General features: G+C 38.5%; 1 protein-coding gene across 1 annotated transcript in view; it reads right to left on the bottom strand.

Moving 5' to 3' along the window:
- The window catches only part of ARFGEF1 (ADP ribosylation factor guanine nucleotide exchange factor 1), an 87,198-nt gene extending 66,513 nt beyond the window's left edge, over positions 1–20,685 (bottom strand). The window contains exon 1 of the mRNA XM_048287044.1: positions 20,348–20,685. Coding sequence (XP_048143001.1) covers positions 20,348–20,471 — 124 coding nt within the window. The 5' untranslated portion in view covers positions 20,472–20,685. The remainder of the gene's footprint in view (positions 1–20,347) is intronic.
- Between the last annotated feature and the right edge of the window lie 400 nt (positions 20,686–21,085).

The following is a 21,085-nucleotide window of genomic DNA, read 5'->3' on the forward strand; positions in this document are numbered from 1 at the left end:
ACCTTGGTCTCACTGCATCTGAACTATGAACTACTCCAGTTTCAGTATGTTTCCTTGTGCTGAGGAGGTATGAAGAACTGTCAAACTCAGATTATGGTATTTTCCTCTCCTATTTCTTTTTTAACTGTAGCAGTTAAATTAACTATTAAGTTAGAAGTGTAATTAACTTCAGTAACTTTTAATACATTTATCTGCAATGTCAATGGGTATCAGTGTATGCAATACCAAACAGACAAAAAATGAAGGCTTTATAAAAAGCCTCACTGGGATCTCAAATCAGCACAGAATAATTAAACAGTTTAATATAACACTGTATGAATCTATTCCCCTAGATTATCAAATCAGGTTGACCTGCCTAAAACTGGTAACAGTGTATGCAAATTCATGATAGGAAGATAGTACTGAAATGACCAGTATTTTGAGTAGCCTGCAGAAAAACCACTCATTATGAAAGCTGAAATTGTATCTTAAATGGAATTCCCAAGATACATATGACACCACTATGTCTTCCTCTAAATCCTGTAAACAGCTTTTTCCATCGAACCTTCCATGATGCACTGAAATCTCTCCTCTCTTCCCTCAAACCCTCTTCAACACAGTGTCTAGAAGATGGACAAAAAAAGCCTATTTGTGGGAGTCCAAGAGGCTGACAGTGGCACTAGGCCTTTAGGGTGCAGTTTTTGTTCTGTTTCAATCCAGGAAGCTAACCTAAAGAAAAAAGGGATTGGAAGATATGCAGATGCAAGTGCAAGCACAATACAGCATCAAAATGTGAATTTTTCCTGTGTCCCCATTGTAAAATATCACGAGTGTTTCTTCTCTCTCAAAAGTTCTTCCCTCTCCTGAGTCCAGACTTTAGCCAGACAGGCCTTTGGTTATAGTGTATTTACACATCTGTACAACTGCTGGTTCTTGCTGGGGTTAATTAACTTTTCATTATACCTAGTCCTCTGTCTGTAAAATCATAGCTCACACAGGTATGGCACAGGGACAGGAAATAGCAAAGTTCTGTACATATTTAAGAAAATCACTGCTGCGGTTTTCATTTAGCATTTATATAATAAGAAATAATTCTTGTACAGACAAATAAAAGAACCTCAGGAGTATATCTGAACACTTTCACTTGCTTTCCATTCCAACATATTATACTGTTCCAACTTCATGTTTGCAGGTATTGAAGGAGTAACCAAGCAAGCAGATTAATCAACACTATTTAAGCAGCAGCATTCCAAACAAACAGCCGTTATATTTTGAGTCTAATAACTCTTGATGAAATTCTGTGTAAATCCTTCTTGTACTCTACAAAATCCTGAAACCCTCTAATCAAGTGAAATGCTAAGTCATCTCATTATTTTGGAAAAACATGGAGTAGTAACCTTTCAATCATGTAGAGAAATATTTACATGTACATACACACAAAGTAAAAACTCAAAAGTCACAAATACAGACTTTGGTAAGGTGCTTCAACTTTAGATGACACTAATTCCTCTGAAGAGTGCTAATACAGGAAAGGAACGGTATCTGTTGTTACTTCCCATGCCATATTTTCTAATATGCTACAGATTTGCAGCAAATCCTGTCAAAGTGTTTCTCTACTTTTATACCTGCACTTCAGAAGTCATTATGTCTTATGGTCCTTACTGGTTTTTTAATCTTTCAAGCTATCTTCTCCTTTATTCTCAGTCTTCTTTTTAGCCATTTTTAGACACTAATACAGAACTACAGGTTCTCCCTAGCCCTGCTCACAATACACCATTCAGGAATATGCAACTCTGGTATAAATTTAGAAACCTGAATGTACAACCTGTCTCGATTCAGTCAAACTCCTTCAGTTTATTAGATATGACATTTTAAAATACAGAATCACCGGCCAATCTGTACAAAAGCAGAAACTACTCCAGTGGCCTCATTCTGTTTAAAATTAATTCAGAATAATTCAATCCAGTGGGGCTTTATAACTAGATTTCCTGAAATAATCCTTCTATTTGCTAAAACAAGTTGAGACTACTGTCAAGTTGCTTCACTACTTGAGGAGTGGTGACACACTTACAGGTCACACATTACCAAGGAGAACTGAACTGCAGTCATTCTTAGTAGCATTTATTTTCTAAAATGTGGCTGAAAAGCTCATTTCCTACAGCAGTAAATCCCTCTGCTTCCCCTCATTACTATATGGGTCCTCATCCTTTATTAAATCTACAGTGAACTCGAGCCACACCCAAATTTGTGTCTTTTCTTAAATCAGTATCAAAGAACGGAAATAGACTTTTTATTTACATCTTTGAACACTTACAAGAGGATAGCCATGTGTATTTAGTTTAATCAAGCACGGCATACCTTTCAAATACCTTGTGCCTGCCTTTTGGCACCTCTTCTCACAACCTCTGTGAATCAGTTTCATGCTCAGAATTGGTGGCACATGTCGCTGAAAAGGTCCATTAACATAAAAGCAGTTTGGTTGCTTACCAAATACAGAGTGACCTAACCAGACTGTAAAAAGGATCTTGCCTAGAAAGACAGTTTTCCAATGTGCTTTAATCCAGTCTATCTGAGGGTGATCATCAAAAAAAAGTGGTTCCTCCTATTCCACTGTCTGTGTGTATTTGCAAACTCCTTACACAATAGCTATCCAGGCATTGTGTTTAAATAGCCTGACAATTTTAGTTTTCATTGGGTCAGAGAGCTGTTTCAACTCACTGTAGACCTGCATGACCCTGAGTTGCCATACCTTATGTGCATCACATGTTTCGGGAAGGAAAAGCTGGAGCACAATTGCCCATGGCAGTGTACACCAAAAAACGAACTGTAACAAATATACTGCAAACCCCTACGAAGTTTGCACTCTATGTCTCATCATTACTGCTATTTGGGTAATGAAGTTTTGACAGGACAATAATGTTTCTTTATCACATAAGTGGGGGACGGAAGTCTGCAGCTGTATATTCTTCTTCATATTCACAATGTGTATAGTTTTTCTGACTCTTCTTTCTCATGTCATGTATTAAAATATTTTTGAGTTGTGTAAATTCTGATTCTATACGCTACAACCCCAGCAACACAGCAACAGCTATTCAAATCGGTAGCACATTTTGAAAACAGCATAAACTAACTTCACTCAGGTATTTTTATCACTTTTTTGTATTTTTTGCTGCTTAAAGAAAGAAGGTAGCACATGTGTGCTATGCACACAAGTGAGTCAACTACGACTCAGAACAAAGACTATTCAGGAAGAAGAATTTACAATGCTGTTCAATATGTTGAACAGCAAAAAATCAGTTGCTACTTAACATCCCTTTCCTCCTGGCTACATCATCTATCTGTATTAAGCCAGTACAACTGTCTTGCACACCAGCTATAAAATTGCAGAGGGACTTTACTAGTTAAAAAGTAATAATTTAAAACTGGATTAAGAACATAAATGTTGACATTTTTTACTTAGTTTTTAACAGACTTTTTTTTAAAAAAGGGCCACAATTTGATGAGCTCCTACACCTGGTTCTACCATGTGGTAAAGGGTAGGATGGGGAAGAAAACAAATGCTTTACCCAGGATTACTGCTGCTGCTGGGGAATATGGGTTGTTAAGTTAAACAGATTGGAATAACAGAACAGAAAATGAAATTCAACACGGAAACATGAAAATGTGCATAGAGGGAGGTCATTTATTTCTTTAGTAAAGAATATGAGAGGATGAAATGCTCAGAATTGGTGGCACAATGCTAAGAAAAGCAGTGCAAGTCTTTGGAAACGAACAGACAAAACAAAACCTAAACAAACCATAAAAAGCAGCTTCTCTGCCTCAGGAACTGATTTTTCAAATATTCTTGCAAAGAACCATAACTGCCATCTAAGTAGCACGTAACAAGGTAAAAGAAACTGACCACCAATTATAAATTTCCTAACATAGTGATTATAATCAGCAGAATTCTTGTCAGAAGTAAGACTTTATTTATATCACCTCTGTCACTGCAACCCAACATTACAAAGCACTCTGTGTGAATTCCTGCACACTTTTAAGCCCTCTAAAAGGAGCTGTGAATCTACTAATCGAATTAAGTTTCAAGTTTAAGGGAGGAGGGCAAGGTTAAGCCTCAAAGGATGATAGAATTTAATGGTCTGTATTAATATGTAACTCCACCATTCTCTCTAGAATAGTTCATGCAAGATCAGGGGACTCAACCCAACTCTTGTTTACCTAAGTCAACTGATGGCACACATTAGTTTGTCAGCATACTCATCAAAGAGAAAACAGAGTGAAAAATCAGGAGACAGAAATTCTCAACAGTGTATCCTGCAGAGAGACTCAGTACATTCAGTCCTCCTATCAATTTTCTCAAACATTCATTACTTTACTTGATTGAGTATTTGTCCCAGTCAGCAGAACTGTAGCTTGCACTGCATGCAAGAGCCGTGCTGCAGACACTCTCAAGGCATGGTGGGCTTATGCTTCCTCCAAGCCACAAGGAGACCAGGAGCTCTGCTGTTTAAAATTGTGAAGCATGTTTGCCTATTTCTAAAGCATGTGAATCATCAATAATTCTTGATTTGCCACAGCAGCTTGATATGTTGCCCTCTGAAATTTGGAAAAGTCAAAAGCAGCCTCAGTTCTTCTGCAAACTTAAAGCAACGTAACTGATTATGTATAACATTTCTGGTGAAAGCCATTAGATATGAAATGTAGTATCATGTCTTATGAAGAAAACAATCTTGTGGTAATGCATGTTGTGACTTTTCATATCAAGTCTGGCTTCCCTTCTTTCTGCTCCTTTAACTGAACAGCTTAGCTTCCCTCATTCTTAAAATCAGAAACTCAAACACATTCCTCTGCTTGGAAAATGTGGGTTTTTGTCAAAAAATAATAGTAATAAATGAAAAAAAATTATATATATATACATATATATGTCAAAAGTGGAAATAAATTTTGCAGACACAAGATTACATTTGAAATAGGGAAAGCATTTTTAATCAATTTGTTTCCACCTGCCTGAAAAAGCTTATCTGAAATGAAATATATCCAGAACAAAATCCCGTGATTTGTATCTCATCTGAAGGGATACAATGAGCTTTTCTCTGAAGATCATCTTTAAGTCTGACCTTTAAGTTCACAGCAAACATGAGTCTGACTCTAAAAAAATCAAATCAAAGACTTGATAGTATGAAATTCTCTCACCCCTCTGCAATGCCAACTGCTGAATTCTTCCACCATATCCATCCATCCCTGTAACAGACAAATTTCTGCACACTCACTTGCAGTCAAGCAATGCAACAAACAGAAGGCTTAACAGAAACAAGTCTCTTAAGTATCTCACTAACTCTTAAAATGTAATTACCATTTTAATTGTTTGCATTTACAACTGAAAAAGTATCCCAAACGTTCAATAGAACCTACATTTAGAAACACAAAATGCTGCATTCCAGCTACGATTCAGTTTGATATATATGCTGTTTCTCCCCATGTTTTCATGCATGCCCTCTGCCTGACATCTTGTAAATGCAAGTTGTCACTGCAATCAGCAGCTGAAGAAGCTGTGAAGATGGACCAGGACGTCTGCTTCAGAATTTGCCCAAGCATTCTCCAAAGCCAGCAGAGAGCTGAACAATAGTTATGGAACACAGGAGATCAGATAAATATCAAGGCCCCTAATCTGAGGCATCTTACTCGTTAACTGCATCCTGCTTCAGGAGTGTACCCTTCTCTCATGACAGCATGAGCAACGTAACAGAAGTAGCAGATAACATGAGTTTAAGTCACAAAGCCAGTTTCTCAATTTCTCCTCAGCACCAATACTGTCATATTTTAATAAGAGTATTACAGTCGTATACATGAAGTGTTGCAGTGACATAAACTATCACAAAAACTCAAAGGAAACAAAAGCTATTTTCACTTACGTACGTGGGTTCTTTATGAATCAAAATTTTAAGGCCTAACCAAACATAACCTGGAAAAATCAAGCTACAGTGTATTTTGCAACAGTCAAGCTCTCCTTGTGTTACACAAGCATTCTGTTCTTCCGACTTCAGATACAACACAGCTTTTTACACCTACATGCAAAGTTTAATTCTAGAATTAGTGTATCTTCAGTTCATGATGCCATTCCCAGAACAGCAGTATTTTCAATCATTTCATGTCAAGACAGGGATTTATATGCAGTAGTTCTAGTCCATTTAATTAAGAAGAAAAAAAATTTTTTTTCTTTGCAGCTAACCATGCATTTTTATACATAAATTAAAAAAAAGAATATAGTTTTGAACTTTTGTACTACCCAGCTCAAAAGCTATTTCACTATGAAGTGCAGACATAGTAGAAAATTAAATTTCAAACAAGAGGAATGAAGGCATCTAATAAAGTTTGATGGACAATGTTTCATGAAATACATAATGTTTCATGAAATGTTTCATGAAATACATAAGCAGATCAGTGTCCAAAGATGCAAACACAGCAACCCTATCCCAGATTTTTAAATAAGGTTTGTGAGAGCTTTGAGAACTGGGGAACAAACCCAGAAATTAAATCTAAAAATATCTGACCACATTGGACAGAAAGACACAAGAATAGCAAGTTTTTCTTAAACCCTTTATATCCAGTCTTCATTTTGCTTCCAGGAATGGCCAACAGCATATGCTCAAGTAAATGCAGATTACAAAAGCAGGGCAGGAATGCTGCAATAGTTCCCTCCTACCACTATTTAGCCATCTGTGGCTTATGCTCTTCCTGTACAGAGACTGTTCCTACAGGTTTGACAACCCTTGTTAAATTTTCGCTTAATCACTTTTCAAACCATTTTAACTTTGGGGATGAATGTAATTACAAGCTGCAGGAAAGAACTTTTTGCTTTACTTAAATAAGATGGGTTCTTTACAGGATCTCTGTATCTGCATTACAAGAAATTACAATCAATTATTCTCTGTTCGTGTCTATGCCACTTACAATTTTACAAACTTCCTTTACTTCCATCTCTCATTTTTTTCCTCTCCAGGGAACAAGAAGCACAGTCTGCTTGATCACCTCTGGAAGACATTCCACACTTTCAATCATCCTTGTTGACTTCTGCATCAAGAAGGCAGCAGAGAGCAAAACTGCACGTGGAACATGTGGTATCTTTATAAAGCAGCCTAACAGCTTCATTTTGTTTTCTCTAATGTTTTTCATATTTGTCTTTTTGACAAAGGAATCAATATTTTGAGGGAATCATTCCCAGCAATTCAAATGTCATGCGCCCTCTTGACAGATGTAAGTATTATTTAGTGACCGTATTTGTGCACCCACAATTTCGACCAGTCTCCTCCTCCAATCATATAGGTCAGTTTGCATTTAGCAGCACCCAACCAGCACCCTTTGATCAAGGAGTGGGTCAGCACAGCACAACTGCTGCCTCTGGCAGGTTGTTTTTACTCTTCACTTGTTAAGTATTTTCCTTAATTAACCTTTGTCACCCCAAAATACCACAAACCTCTAAAGAACTGAAATGCCTCTTTGTAGGCAAAACAGAACATGCAATCCTTGACAGCTCGGTACCTTCAGGAACCTTGGGTGAGCAACCTGGTTGAGGTTCACTGTAAAACTGGATTGATTACTTACACTTACCTATACACTCAATGACTATGCCCTGCAGATTTGGGATGGTAAATTTCCCCTCAGAAAAGTCCACACTGATTCTTCCTCACCACAGCGCACGCATCCATTCTGTTCTCCACTAGCTTTATTCCTTGCTACAGTTCAGACTTGCCAGGCTGAAGTTCTCAACATTTCCTCAACCCTCACACCCTTGGCACTTTTTTAAAAAAAACAACAAACCACTGTCTCTAGTCACATTTAGTACCTTGCATTCCTTTATTAGCAATTAATGAAATTAAAATCTTACATGCTCTATTAAACAGTCCAGCAATTTCAGATTTGAGGCCCTTTAAAAGCTCCTAGCAAGTTAATAGGATCTTTAGTTTAAACTTCAAATTGTTTTTTTTTTCCCCCCAAGTCATTAATTTTAATTCCTCTGTAGAAAACTTCCTCAGCAAAAAAAGCAAAATAAACAGCAAAAAGGTAAATAATGTATTTTCATCTTCTTCAATATCTGTGTATTCCCCAAATACTTTTGTGACCATTATCACTTACAAGCCATATGGATATGAGTGTGTTTTCTTTACTATTTGCTCACACTGGCTTTATCACAAAGCTTTGACAAGCTTTTATTGATAGTTGATATCCTCTGTTAACAAAACACCTGACAAACAATCAGCTCTAAGCATTTTGCGCCCTTTTTGATCCCTCGATCTTGTGTTACTCTTTTTGAAATAAAAACCCAAGGTCTTTAGTGAGTTTTTTTCATGACTGCTATGAAGCTTAATTTGAGACTATGTTTGAGCATACAATTATGAGATTGCTCACTCTTACAGAGGAGCTCTTCAATTGCTACATCTTAAACCAATTCCTAGGTACTGCTCAAGGACACAAGAGCTGCTCAATACATCTTAATTGAATGTTACCTGTCAATGCAGTTGAATGATCTACCTACCATGACTAAGCTCTATGTCAAGCAAATTACACATTCATACCTTTATAATTAATGCTATGGAATGAAGAATTTTCCACAAATTATCCCTTCTCATTCCTGGCCTAAGACAGGATGCTCATTTTAAAACAACTGATACTTTCTCAGCTGACTATTTTTAAAGACGTCTGGCATTCATATGTAAGCAAGCATACATTCCTTTTTGACCGAGTTACCTACTGATGAAACTATTTATTGAGACTTCTGTTATTTTCTACTATGCTCTATTTGACATTTGCTCAGTTGGTGACAAATGAAGACTGAAATAAATGTTTTACTAATGCTCTGTATTTATTCTGGCAAAGACAGGCTGCTGCTGTAGAACAAGACTCTCATTATGTTTCTCAGTCTTGTTTCTGGATCATTTGGCAGTATGAACAAAAGCTACGTGTCCCCTCTTCACACAGCCCACCTCTTCAGTAGACTCTGTCATGTAACATGACCCTTCGAACATTCCTTTTTCTTTTAAATTTTCTTTTCAGGAGTAAGCACACATCCAAAGCAGTGATGATACATCCTTATTCCATACTTTTTTAAGGAATAGTCAGCTACCACAAAATACTGTCATATGCAAGTTTCACAGATTACTCAAGGTAATAAAAGTAATTACACCTCTGCTGTGCCCTCCATAAACACAAGTATAAAACATCTTAAATCGTTGTAATATACACACAGAATAGATTCATGGAATAAAAGAAAACCTGGAATAAAATGGTTATTTTAAGCCAGTCATGTGAACATCTTAATCTCAAAGTATTTATTTTGACTGCAAGAATATTTTTTAGTAAAATCCAGAGTTAAAGCTGATCAAACTATAGGTAGCAACCCTTCCTACATCCTGCAAAAAGGGAACCTTCAGGCTTTTAAATTATCCTCGTGACAACATGCACAATCATTTGCTATAACATTTTCAATGTGTATGAGGCCCATTTCTATTCTGTCAAATGACCAGAATTGTGATTTGTAAAAAACAAGATACAACCAAGGACACTAAGGTCTTGTGCAGTGTCAAGTTTTAAGAATCAAATTAAAAGATCCCTTTGTAATATTGGGAAAATCTGCATTTTATTTTTAACCTTGCTGTAGATATTCGAGTGCAATTATTTTTTCCTTTTGGAAATGGGTATTTAAATGGTAATTTAAAAGCTGAAGATTACTAAACTTTATTTTAGACTTAAATAGAAGATAACCTTAAGTCCATGATACCTGGAGAAATTGCAACAAAAAACCCTCAAAACAAACCCCCAACATACACCCATTACGCAGCCTGCTCACTACAGTAACTTCAAAAGCAACAAAACACATGACACTGTAAGACTCTTATTCATTTCAGACACTAAAACTTTAAAGGTCACATGTAAGTCTATACATGAATTATACTTCTGGTAACCATCAATTAAAAGAGCAATAAGCCAATTCCCTCCTGCTGTAGTTCTGAATTATAAGGAAACCATTATCTTTTCCAGCTACAAGACGATGGCCAGAAGACTACAATTTAATGATTGTCTAAGAAAGTCACTACTCAAAGTTGTATTTGATAGAGGAAACATAAAAGGGTAACAATAAAGTATGGACTTAAGTTTATTTTTGTGTCTGTGGTATGCCCCCCAAAAAAATTACAACCATATCAAGTTTGTAATTTTCACCCCAAAAAAATTTCAACTTGTATTAGAAAGCTCGAACTTTAAATCAGAAGTCCCGATGTGAGCTCTTTTAAATGAAGCATTCAAGGTGATCACTGTTGAAGTCCTGATTTCTCCATGAAGTGCTGTTATAGGAAGGTCAGACTAAGATATTTGAAAGAACACAAGAAGTAAGAATATGAGTATTATTGAAAGATCCAGTGTGACTGCCTTCAGTACAGCACATATGCATTAATTATTAGTATGATGAAATCTTAATTTTCTATGTTCTTTTATTTACATCCAATAATTTTCTTTAAAAGTTCAGACCGCATAAATTAAGACATTTACTCTTATGACAACTGTTCTTCCTTTTCTCAGATGCCCCTAAGAAGGCAAGTTGAAGGCTACTTAAAAAGAACACCACTACACAGTATTATTAACCCTATTCATGTTGCCAACCATGCTACAAGAAAGTGCTTCTTTTACCGCTGCTTATCAAGCTGTGAAGAATTTCAGGCACTCAGTTACATATTTACTGGATGCACTAGATCAAAAGTTCATAATGCAGTATTATGATAAAATGTACTTGCATTGATTACACAAGTTCTTTTTATTTAACAACACAATTAAATTTATAGTTTATTTAACTGTATGTCCTAAAATGCTCCTAAAGAACACATAGGAGACACACAAGATCAGTGAAGTATAAAATATAAGTAATTACTGCTAAAAGGCTGTTAATAATTTGAACATAGATTTTGTTCTGAGCAAGACTCATGGATGGAGGTCAAACTTAGGTGCAGAGAGGAAGAGAAAAGGAGCTAAGATACAAACCTGAGGCTTCTCCAAACATTGGTAACCACCACAGACTATATATCCCACAGTGTTAGGTACAATTTTAAAGAAGGAAACTATTTCTCTTTACAGCAAAATTTCTAGGCATTTAAGATCTATTTATATGCATAATCACACAACATCAGGTTTCATGTCTTAAATCACAAGTGGAGAATATCCAAGTGTCTCGTTGTGATGCAGGTAAAGAAAATTTTAATCACACTTCTCAGACAGTTTTAATCCAGCTTTCAAACTCCCATGCAAATGCAGCTGTTCTATTCTAGCAATTTTACTTAAGGTTGTAAAGGTCTGTTTACATTTCAGAATAATGAAAACAAAGGTTAATTCATTCCTGTTCAATTTCCTGCACTCCACAGAAGAGCCAGGACGGCATTCTTGCAAAACATCACAGTCCAACAGCCAAATTAAGCAAGCCAAGTTAAGACTCTGCCTTTCCAGCTTACCTGAGCTGCAGAAAGAACTCTGTGACTTTGTGTTGGCTGCTGCACTCTCAGTTCAGCTAACAGTACCACCCAGATCTTTATACACACTGTTAATACCTGCAAGGTCACTTCCCAGGCATGCAGCAGTGTGTTAGTTTTACACACAACAGAACCATACCTTTGCAAAAAGTATCTTCACTTGGAAGGGCATTCCCATTAGTTTATGCTTACAACCTGCATTAAAAGTACACTGCTCTGTGCAAGTATATCTGCGCCAATTTTGTAGCACAGTTTGAAAACTAAAATATGATGGAAGCTACCAAAGAAATCATACCAGTGGCACACTACTTATTTTTAATTTACAGATTTGAAACTTTGGAAGTCTACCTCATACTATTCCACTGGACAGCTTAGACTGTAGTATAAAATGCTATCTAATATCTTCAGTAAACCTCAGTATTTTTATCTCAATTTCAAAGTCTAAAAATATCTCCTCCCTCATTTCTCTCAAACTGCAAAGCTGCACATTGCAATGTCGAAGCACGATGGTCATTCAAACCAACTGCAATGCAAATTGACACCTGGGAGTCACTTCAAGTGACTTCAAGTGGGAAAAAAAAAAAAAAAAAAAAAAAAAAAGGAGTAAAACACTCCTGGATCCAGCACTGGCTAAAATCTCTTCACATGAAATATTTACAAACCTAATTACACTTTTATTTTTAACTGAAAAGTAGGAATAACATTACAAAACCTGTTGAGATTATTAGAACAGCAAGTGCTAAGGGCAGTACGTGCAGAATTGGTATTATTAATGGATCATTTTTTTGAAATTTATCTCCCTCTGTATTTGAGTAGACAAACAAGAGAGCTTGAATAAGCCTATTTATCACAAGGGCATGTAACTTCAATTATCTTTAAAATATAATTTTTCTTACATAAGAAATACATGAAATGAAAAAAACCCTAGAGAGCACTGGACAGCAGACATAAACCATTTGAACAAAACCAAGTAATAAATAGCGTAACATCAATAACCACACAATCTTGTACCACATGAGTATACATGGTAGAGTACCAGAAATAGGGGGACAGGAAAAAAAAAAAAATCAAATCTTCTGAACTAAAGTAATAATAATAAAAAAAAAAAGAAAAAAAAAGTCCAAAGCAATCATGCCCTAGATTTCTTACTAAAAGACACCTTTGGCTTTGGAAAAATCTAGTTATGCTATTAAAGTGTTACAATTCTAAAATAAAAAGCCTGGATTAAAGACAAAACCCCCATCTATGCATGACAGAACAGCTCTAAGTTGTGTAAGGTACAGAGTCTGTACAACCTCCTCATTCTCTACCCAAGCTTTTAAGCTGTTCTTGACCACAGCACCGCAACAAGAGCTCAGCCTCCTCAAGACTTCAAGACTTTTACAAAAATTCCTGCTTCCCAACTGAAATCTCATCATCTACTAACACATTTAAAACCTCAAATTAAAAAAAAAACAGCAAGCACCACCAAATTCAGAAATCCCGGAAGAAACCCAAGCAAAATCTCCAACACCAAGAATAATACCCAAAAGCTAAGACCAAGGGTAGACTGGAAAGAAGCAACATGAAAAATGGGATAGAAAAAAAAAAAACAAATCAACCAATCCAACATCACAAAAAAACCCCTCACACCAAAATTTGTTAATATTTATCAATTCAAATGAAATGTTATTAACCCTTTTTCTCTGAGTTTGGCAATTTTTAATTCTAATCACGTAAAATTAGGAACTGAAGAACATAAGAGTTACAGAAGACTAAGATGTAGAAAGATGCCTTATAATCTATCCCAAACCTTAAAACTGGTAGAGGACCTCCCTTTTTAAAAAATTATTTTTCAATCTTTCTCAAATCCTTGCTGATTGCCAATTTTGTTCTCACTGACAGTCACTCCACTACTTTGCCCGGGATCAACATTAACCCAATACACCAGCAATTACCTAGGTCATCCTATCCATCCTTGTAACAATGCTGGCACAGTAGCAGATGTCTTCCAGCCCTTTGGAATTTTCTCAGTGTCCCAACATTGATTAGAAATCACTAAGGGAATGGTGCCAGGTATTTCAAACTCTTGGGTCTTGACAGACCTATTTTTAGTGTCTCTACATTTATACTGAAAATGGAAAGCATCGTATAACAAGTATCATCTACCTTATCCCTCAAAACAGATTTTAACACTCCCCTGCATTCCATTACGGTATCTATAAATTATATATGCTGGGGGTGGGGGTGGTGGTGCTGTTTGGTAGATTTGGAGTTTTGTGTTTTCTTCTTCATTTTAGGTTAAAAAAGCACATTAAGCGCTTTTCATAGAAACACCAGCTACCATTTGTTCAATTATCCTTGTACAATATTCTCTTTCTATAAAATCCCACAGAAGCACATTATGTTTTCCCTGGCTGTTTGGAGACCTCCTGTATGTGATTTTTCTTAAAGGCCTGTTTTGCCTAGGTATAACCTATAGTTTCTTCTACTACTTATTTATGGAAAAGAACTACAGGCTAACTGTGAACTATATGCACAGAATCCTCCTTGGTCTGTATGCATCTGACTAGCACAGCTACTCCACATTATTTTTGGCTTTTAAACACACACAGTAAAGGTCTGCCTCCTTTACAGATAAAAATTACCAAACTTCTTACTCAGCTGTATTTCCATGATACCTCCTCTCCTTCCTCAAAATCTGCAGAGCTGTTTCTCAAGTCCCTTTGGCCTACAATGCTCCAGTGACAGTGGCTGTCTTTCACACACCAGGATATCTTCTCCCTGCAAACCACCAACTTACACATCACACAGAAGGCTTTCCAGCTGGGTGCAGAAAACACAAAACTCTTTTCCCCTGCCTATTCGAGTCACTGATCTACCACTGGCTGCTGCAGAATAGAATGAGAGTCATGTACAAGTTTGCAGGTCTTGCTTCCCAGGCTCCTGGCCATGTTCATTTAAAGCACAAACTAATCAGCAACCTGATCAAAATATCAACACCAATACAACCCCCAAACTGACAGCTAGGTGCCCCCCCAAAAGATAAGCTTTACTTGTAAGTCCATGATTTCAGCTAGGATGTTTGCCAAGAACAGGAGAGACTGACTAGAACACCAATGGTTGATGCTTCCCTCTCTATAAACACCCATAAACACCAAAATCCTTCCTGACAACTGTGGAAGTTAACATATTTAGAACACATAATCAAAATACTATCTCAATACCAATTGCTCTCTGAAGGATTCTAGAAAAAGTCTGGAATGTACAACTGCTGTCAACAGTTAATTTTTTTCATTTGTATATGAAGAATATGCATAAGAATGGACACGGCTGTCATCCTGAATGAATGACACAGCGGTTAAATGGAGACAAGAACCAAGAAAAAAAGGAAAAAATGACAGTTACAGCAGCAAAACAGTGGAAAAGGGTATAGGAAAAAAAAAGAACTAGACCAAAACCCCACAAGACAGTAAAGATAGTTCTTACAAGAAATAGGTATATTCTGGTCACAAGGCAATAACTTCTCATTTTAAGCTTCAAAATTCTAATTAAGGCTCTAAAATATGCAGCAGAACAGAGGTATTTAAAAGCTGTCCTGTGTCATAAAGATATTTGAAGTCCTTCAAGATTAAATTTTAAAAGACAGTGAAAATCAATGTTCAAACTTTCAAAACGTTAAAGGTATTAATTGAACACATATTTCAGGATAAAGTCAAAATCATCTAAAAGAAATACCATTTTTAACTTCCAAGACAAAACCCAAGTATTTGATACTCATTCTCCATACACATTTTTCTGACCCAGATACGATCCACCCTGTTTTCTTGAAGTGTTTTTACATATACCCTGCCAAACATCCCCTTTCTCAAAAGAGATTAAATCTCATCAGCACTGCCATTCTGCACAGCCAAGATATGATTACATTTGAAACAATAAAGTATCTCAACACACACAACTTTCCTTAAATGAGCCCTATAAATTCTACATAAATAGCACCTTACATATCAAATGCTGAAGGCAACCTAGAAAACAGTGTATGGGGCCAACCAAACCTAACTGTTACCAAGCCAAGTTTTTAATCTTCGCAAAAGTAGATGAGATCTTAACTACACCGAAAGCCTGCTAGTTAAAGCCCAAGCTCAGTAAAGCAAGCAAAAGCAGGGAAGGGCAACTGCAATTTTCAGTTTGTTTTTTTTTTTTTAAATATACATCTTGGTTTTTACTAGCATGAAATCTCCATTTATACTCTTTGCTTAAAAGTAAGTGTTTCAGAAGAACAATTACAACCAGAAAATAAATTTTTATGGACAATAGTGACTTGTATGTTGTGAAAATAAATGCCTATAGCTCATGAAGACAACAGACAATATTGCAATACCAATCTCTTTGTATTCAGCATAGAAAAGACTCCAAAAATTCTGACCTTCAGTTTCCAAAAAAGGACAACCAGTTTTCATGAAAAATAGAAGGCAGCCTAACAAGAACAGCACTATCCAAAATACAAAGAGGAATTTGGCTCATCCACAACTTCTCCAGAAAAATTAAAATCAGTGCAGTAACACGATAAGGGTCTTCAAAATACATTTTTGACTGTTCATGATAGTGTAGGAAGGTATTTTGTAATACACCCAGACTTTCCAATACATACACACATTTCTGTACTGACTGCTAACCTAACTCATTCTAATGTATCAGCATTGTTTGTATAAGCGAAGGACACAAGAAGATGAAATGAGGAAAGGTAAAAGGGAGACAGAAAAATATAAGTAGGTGAGAGGTCATTTGCAGATCGGTGCAGGTAAGGACATAGATGAACCTTCACACCTCTGGGTTAGTTCTACTCCAAGCATTACCTGTTTTCAGAGAAACTAAGTGCTTAATTATAGTCCACTGCTTCATCGTCCTCCACATACACATAACGGCAGGACAAACAGAACAGAGCTGCTACTTTCACACTGCATGAGACCTACATCATCCAGCAGGATCCTTGCATGACAGACTAAAGTGAACAATACAAGGAGCCCTAGAGAACCTTTTAAAACTAAGTTTCAGCTCCCTTCAGTTGGTAGTTCCAGAACTCTAGGCAGCACATGCACACTATTCTTTAAAGTACATACTAGGTACATACCAACATCATTTTATATTACTTGTGATTTGGAGTTTTATGGAAGAGTTGTTTGATTCCTGATTTGCAGTTGAACTAGCAGACTTTATATGAGGGCATTCTGGTTTGCTCAGCTTGGTCCTAGGAAACTACCTTTTCAGGCAGACAAATCCACACTCCAGATTTTGACATGAAGCACTAACAGTTTTTGTAGAGTCTATTAAAAACTTTATGTTCAGATAAGGATATTTTTCTCCCCAAGATCTTTCATCGTTTGTGCAAACACAGTATGTTTACAGTAAAGTTTTCTAGACTGTAACATGGCTAAAAAGCAATACAGAAACAACAGTGGAGGTAACTCACTGGAAAAGGAGCTTCTAAATCTAATCCTTCTGACAGCTTGCTGCCTGATGCTTTCTGCAAGTGGACAATTTTAAGGATAAACTCATTCCTTACACAGATTAAGAGTTGTTGCTATGAAAGTAAACAATACAAAGTTCTATACTAGCTCTACTTCATTAGGTGAGTAAAGAAATGTTGTGTTTTCCACATAGAGAGAAAACCTTTCAGAAAGGACAATGTTAAATTAAACTCAACTGCTCTATATAAAACCAGACACAACCTGGTGAATCATCAAATATAGGAAGCTACAAGTATCAGGCTTAATTTCATCCCTGTTTAAAAGCCAAAGAACATCTATAATTCAGGTTGCAATACTTAATTTATATTTTGCTTTCTTATCTTCTAATCAACACAAAAATGGTCATACTAGAAGAACCTCAACACCTATTCAGAGGTCAGACTGCCACAGTCTAGAATGTTGCAAGGTTTTTCTCCCCAAGAATTCAAAAATTAAAAATAGATGATGTATAATCTTAAAGGAATGCAACAGCACAGATTTATAAGAAAATATATGGGGATTAAAAACGACCAACAGAGATTACTAAAGATTCTTAAAACACTGCTTGTTAAACTCAATCTAAAAAGCAGAGCTACAATTTGTTTGCCTGTTGTCAAGGGATACTGTAATTCTGACAACTGCTTGTTTATCAACTACTTCAATAGCACATCATTTTATACAAACAAAATAAAACAATTTAAATAGTGGCTTTAGAAAATGAAACAAAGCCTGAATTAGTAACAACTACCAGTTAGAATATCTGACCTATTATTAGTATTAAATAAAAAGCAACACTTTACTACGGTCATGCAGTTGGAAAAAAAGATCTTAATGGATCTTAGTGGAGCACAGAGATCAGTGAAGACTAATCAACTAAATATTCAGACTGAAAAAAAAATACGTTGATTTGAAGATATGGAAGTACTGCCATGATTTTTAAAAGCTACTTCTTATTTAATTACCATTTAAAAAAAATCCAACATAACTCTAAAGTTAGACTTTGCCAGAGTTAGCACCAAATTAAATTCAATTTTAAATCACTATTTTACTCATGTTTTATCCTTAATGTTGCTGGTCTCCAAAATAAAACAGTATCTCAGGAATAAGAAGTCCATACTCCTTAAGGTGGCAAAGAAGCGTCCAACTGAAGAGTAGTCTCAACAGATGAGGAGCTAAATGGACAGACCACAACATGTGCATCCTATTTCAAATACTACAAAAAACATAGCTCAGCTTTAAAAGCCAATGGCACCAAGTATGAAATATGGATGATATGTACTCTTCTCCAAAAATTTTCTTTTAGATAGACATGAGCTCTACTCCGGAGTTACATATGGCCACTTCTGGATTAGGAGCCTATCACACACAAAACCAGACAACAGACCACGTTAAATTGACAACCAACAACTGTATTTTGTTGTGCTGTAACCAGAAAAAAAAAATTCAATAAGACTCCATAGTAGTTAACATCATGTCTGATACTTTTCAAGTTCATGAAACCGCTGTATATACATAAGGTAGTACACACAACCTTGTATTTCTTCTTTCCTGCCTTAATGGTTTTTATACCCACATCATATCGTTTTCATATTTAAGCCCAAATCACATAATCAGACCTACAGGAGAAGGTTTCAATGAAGCTGTAGGATAGAAACCACTGGGATGTGTGATTGAGGGTCTCCTTGCACAAATCAGTTTACATGACACAAGAGGCAGACTGTACAGTCTAGAGGGCTTGCTTTATAATCTGTGTAACACAATGGAGCCATGCTTGGAGAGATATGGATGATACTTCAGACAGACCAAGCTATTGAAATAAAGTATGGCAGAAAGAGAAGATTAAAGTGTCTAATTCTACGGATGACATACAGACTGGCTATAAATTCAGTTTAACAATAAAAAAACATTTCTCTGTTTTATTTCTAGCTTGAATGCACAGTCTAAAGTTAACAGAAGGGCCAAAGGGTTATCGATTTAATCTCACTTGCATAAATCATAAAATTGTTGTTAATCACTCTAGTGATACATGAAAAATGTAAGAAAAAACTGTTTCTCATCGATTTTAATTAAGAAGAAATAAATAGCTTAAGTACAGTTATTTCTGCCCCTCCCTTTGTCAGGATCTTTCAGACAAAGAAATCAAGAAAAGGATTGTTCTTTTTTTAAAAAAAAGTAAGGACTAACATACGAATTACTAGAATGACAAAAGAACAACTTCGAATTACTTACACTCATTTTTAAAACAAGCAAGTTTCAATTTAATGTTATCTCTTCAAACAAATCCATTTGAACAGACATTATCACTGTACAAAATCAAGGTAATTATCTTCAGAACAGAAACAATTACACTAGGAAGAGAGGGACATAATAAATTTACATATTACTTAGATAAAACAGGTCTTTCTCTAGAAGCCTTTCAGTAAATACGTATTTTGCCACAGAGGTTCAAGCCCCGCCTGTATTCATGTCAGAATTGCAAAGCCCAAGTTGTCCTTTCAAGCTGCCTGTAATTGGATGCCTGCATGTGCTTTGTGCTATCCAGCACCGGTACTTCCCTCACGCTTCCAGACGAGGTGGTGCTGACACAGCTGCACTACAAACCCAACACCCGTCCTTCGGCCCGAAGCAGGCAAACGGTCCCACATCCTGGGAATCCAACAACATGGGGGTTGGACTAGATAATCTGTAGAGGTCCCTTCTAACCCTAACAACTCTGTGATTCTGTTATCTTCCGTGGCCGCTCCAGCTCTCTTCCCCATCAGCTGTTTCTCCACCAGGAACGACTCGCTTAAGGCTCTCCCTCGCACATCTCCCGGACTATCCTCTCCCTCTCCAGCCCTCCTCCTGGCTCCGAAGGGCCACCAGCTCCAGACATGGCCTGGTGTCATTGTCTCTCGCTCTCCGCCACCTCTTCCTCACTCGTCCCCCCTCCCTCCCCGCCGCCTGTCACCTGCTCCCTCCCCGCCGGCCGTCTGCTTCCAGGTCAGCTCAGCTCAGCTCCGTGTCTGCCTATTCATCCTGCGAGCGGGGAGGAGGAGGAGGAGGAGGAGGAGAAGGAGGAGAGCCCGGCGGGCGCCGCAGCGCCCTCGCCGCTGTCAGCACGGGGCCGCTCCCGGGAGGGGCGATGCTCGCCCGCAGCCCAGGGCACCCTCACCTCCGGGGGCTGTGCTGTACGACCCAAACCCGTGCCACGGCTCAGTCCGCAGCCCCACCTCTGCCGACCCTTCCCTGCCGGGCAGCCCCTCTGCCTCATTCCCCCAGAAGCCGCACAGCCCCCCCCCCCCCCGCAACGCAAACACGCACTGGCAAAGAGGGCCCCGAGACGCACCCCGACCTCTGGCCGCCCCTTCCCTTGCCGCCCGGGCTGCTCCTCACCTAGTGCCACCTCGCAGGCTTTGCGCAGCTGGGAGTGATGCGCCTTCTTCACCTCCTTGTCGGCCAGGATCTTCTCCAGGGCCCGGGTCAGAAACATGTTTTTCGTCTTCTTCCCTTCATACATGGGCGCGATCGAGCCGTGAGAGGAAGAGGAGGGTGGAGAGGGGAAGTGAGAACGGGGCACCGGCCTCTCCCGCCGGGAGCGCTGCCACGGACCGCGGCGGGCGCGGGGGAAGGGCCCCCTCGCAGGGCGTCCCGACACCCGCTCGGCGGCTCCCCCGGGGGAGGCTGGGGTGGGCCCGGGCGGCGCCGACAGCCAACTCCCGAGGCTGAGGGAGAACGAAGCCTTCTCCTCCCTTCTCCTCCCACCCCCGATGCGTGTGCGCGCGGACGGCGCCCGTCAGTCCCCGAGCCGCCCCCGGCCCGCGCCCGCCTCCATCAGCACCGGCGGCGGCGGCCGCAGCAACAACCTGCCCTCGCCATGTTGGAAGGAAGCGACGTCAGGGCCGGAGCGGGAGGAAGCGGCGGCCGTGTCCCGGGAGGCAGGGCGGGCGGAGGGAAGTGGGAAGGCGGGGGGCACTCGCCTTCTGCCCGCCCCGCGGCCACGCTACAGGTGGAGCGGAGCCGCGGGAGGCAGTGAAGAGGGATGCACAGAGATGGCCACTGCCACCTGGTAGCTAGATGAGGAGGAGGGGCCGGGCTTCCCTTCCGGGCCACCAGCGCTAGGAGGTGGAGGAG

Source organism: Corvus hawaiiensis, chromosome 26 (genome assembly GCF_020740725.1).
Source record: "Corvus hawaiiensis isolate bCorHaw1 chromosome 26, bCorHaw1.pri.cur, whole genome shotgun sequence".
Classification (NCBI taxonomy): domain Eukaryota; kingdom Metazoa; phylum Chordata; class Aves; order Passeriformes; family Corvidae; genus Corvus; species Corvus hawaiiensis.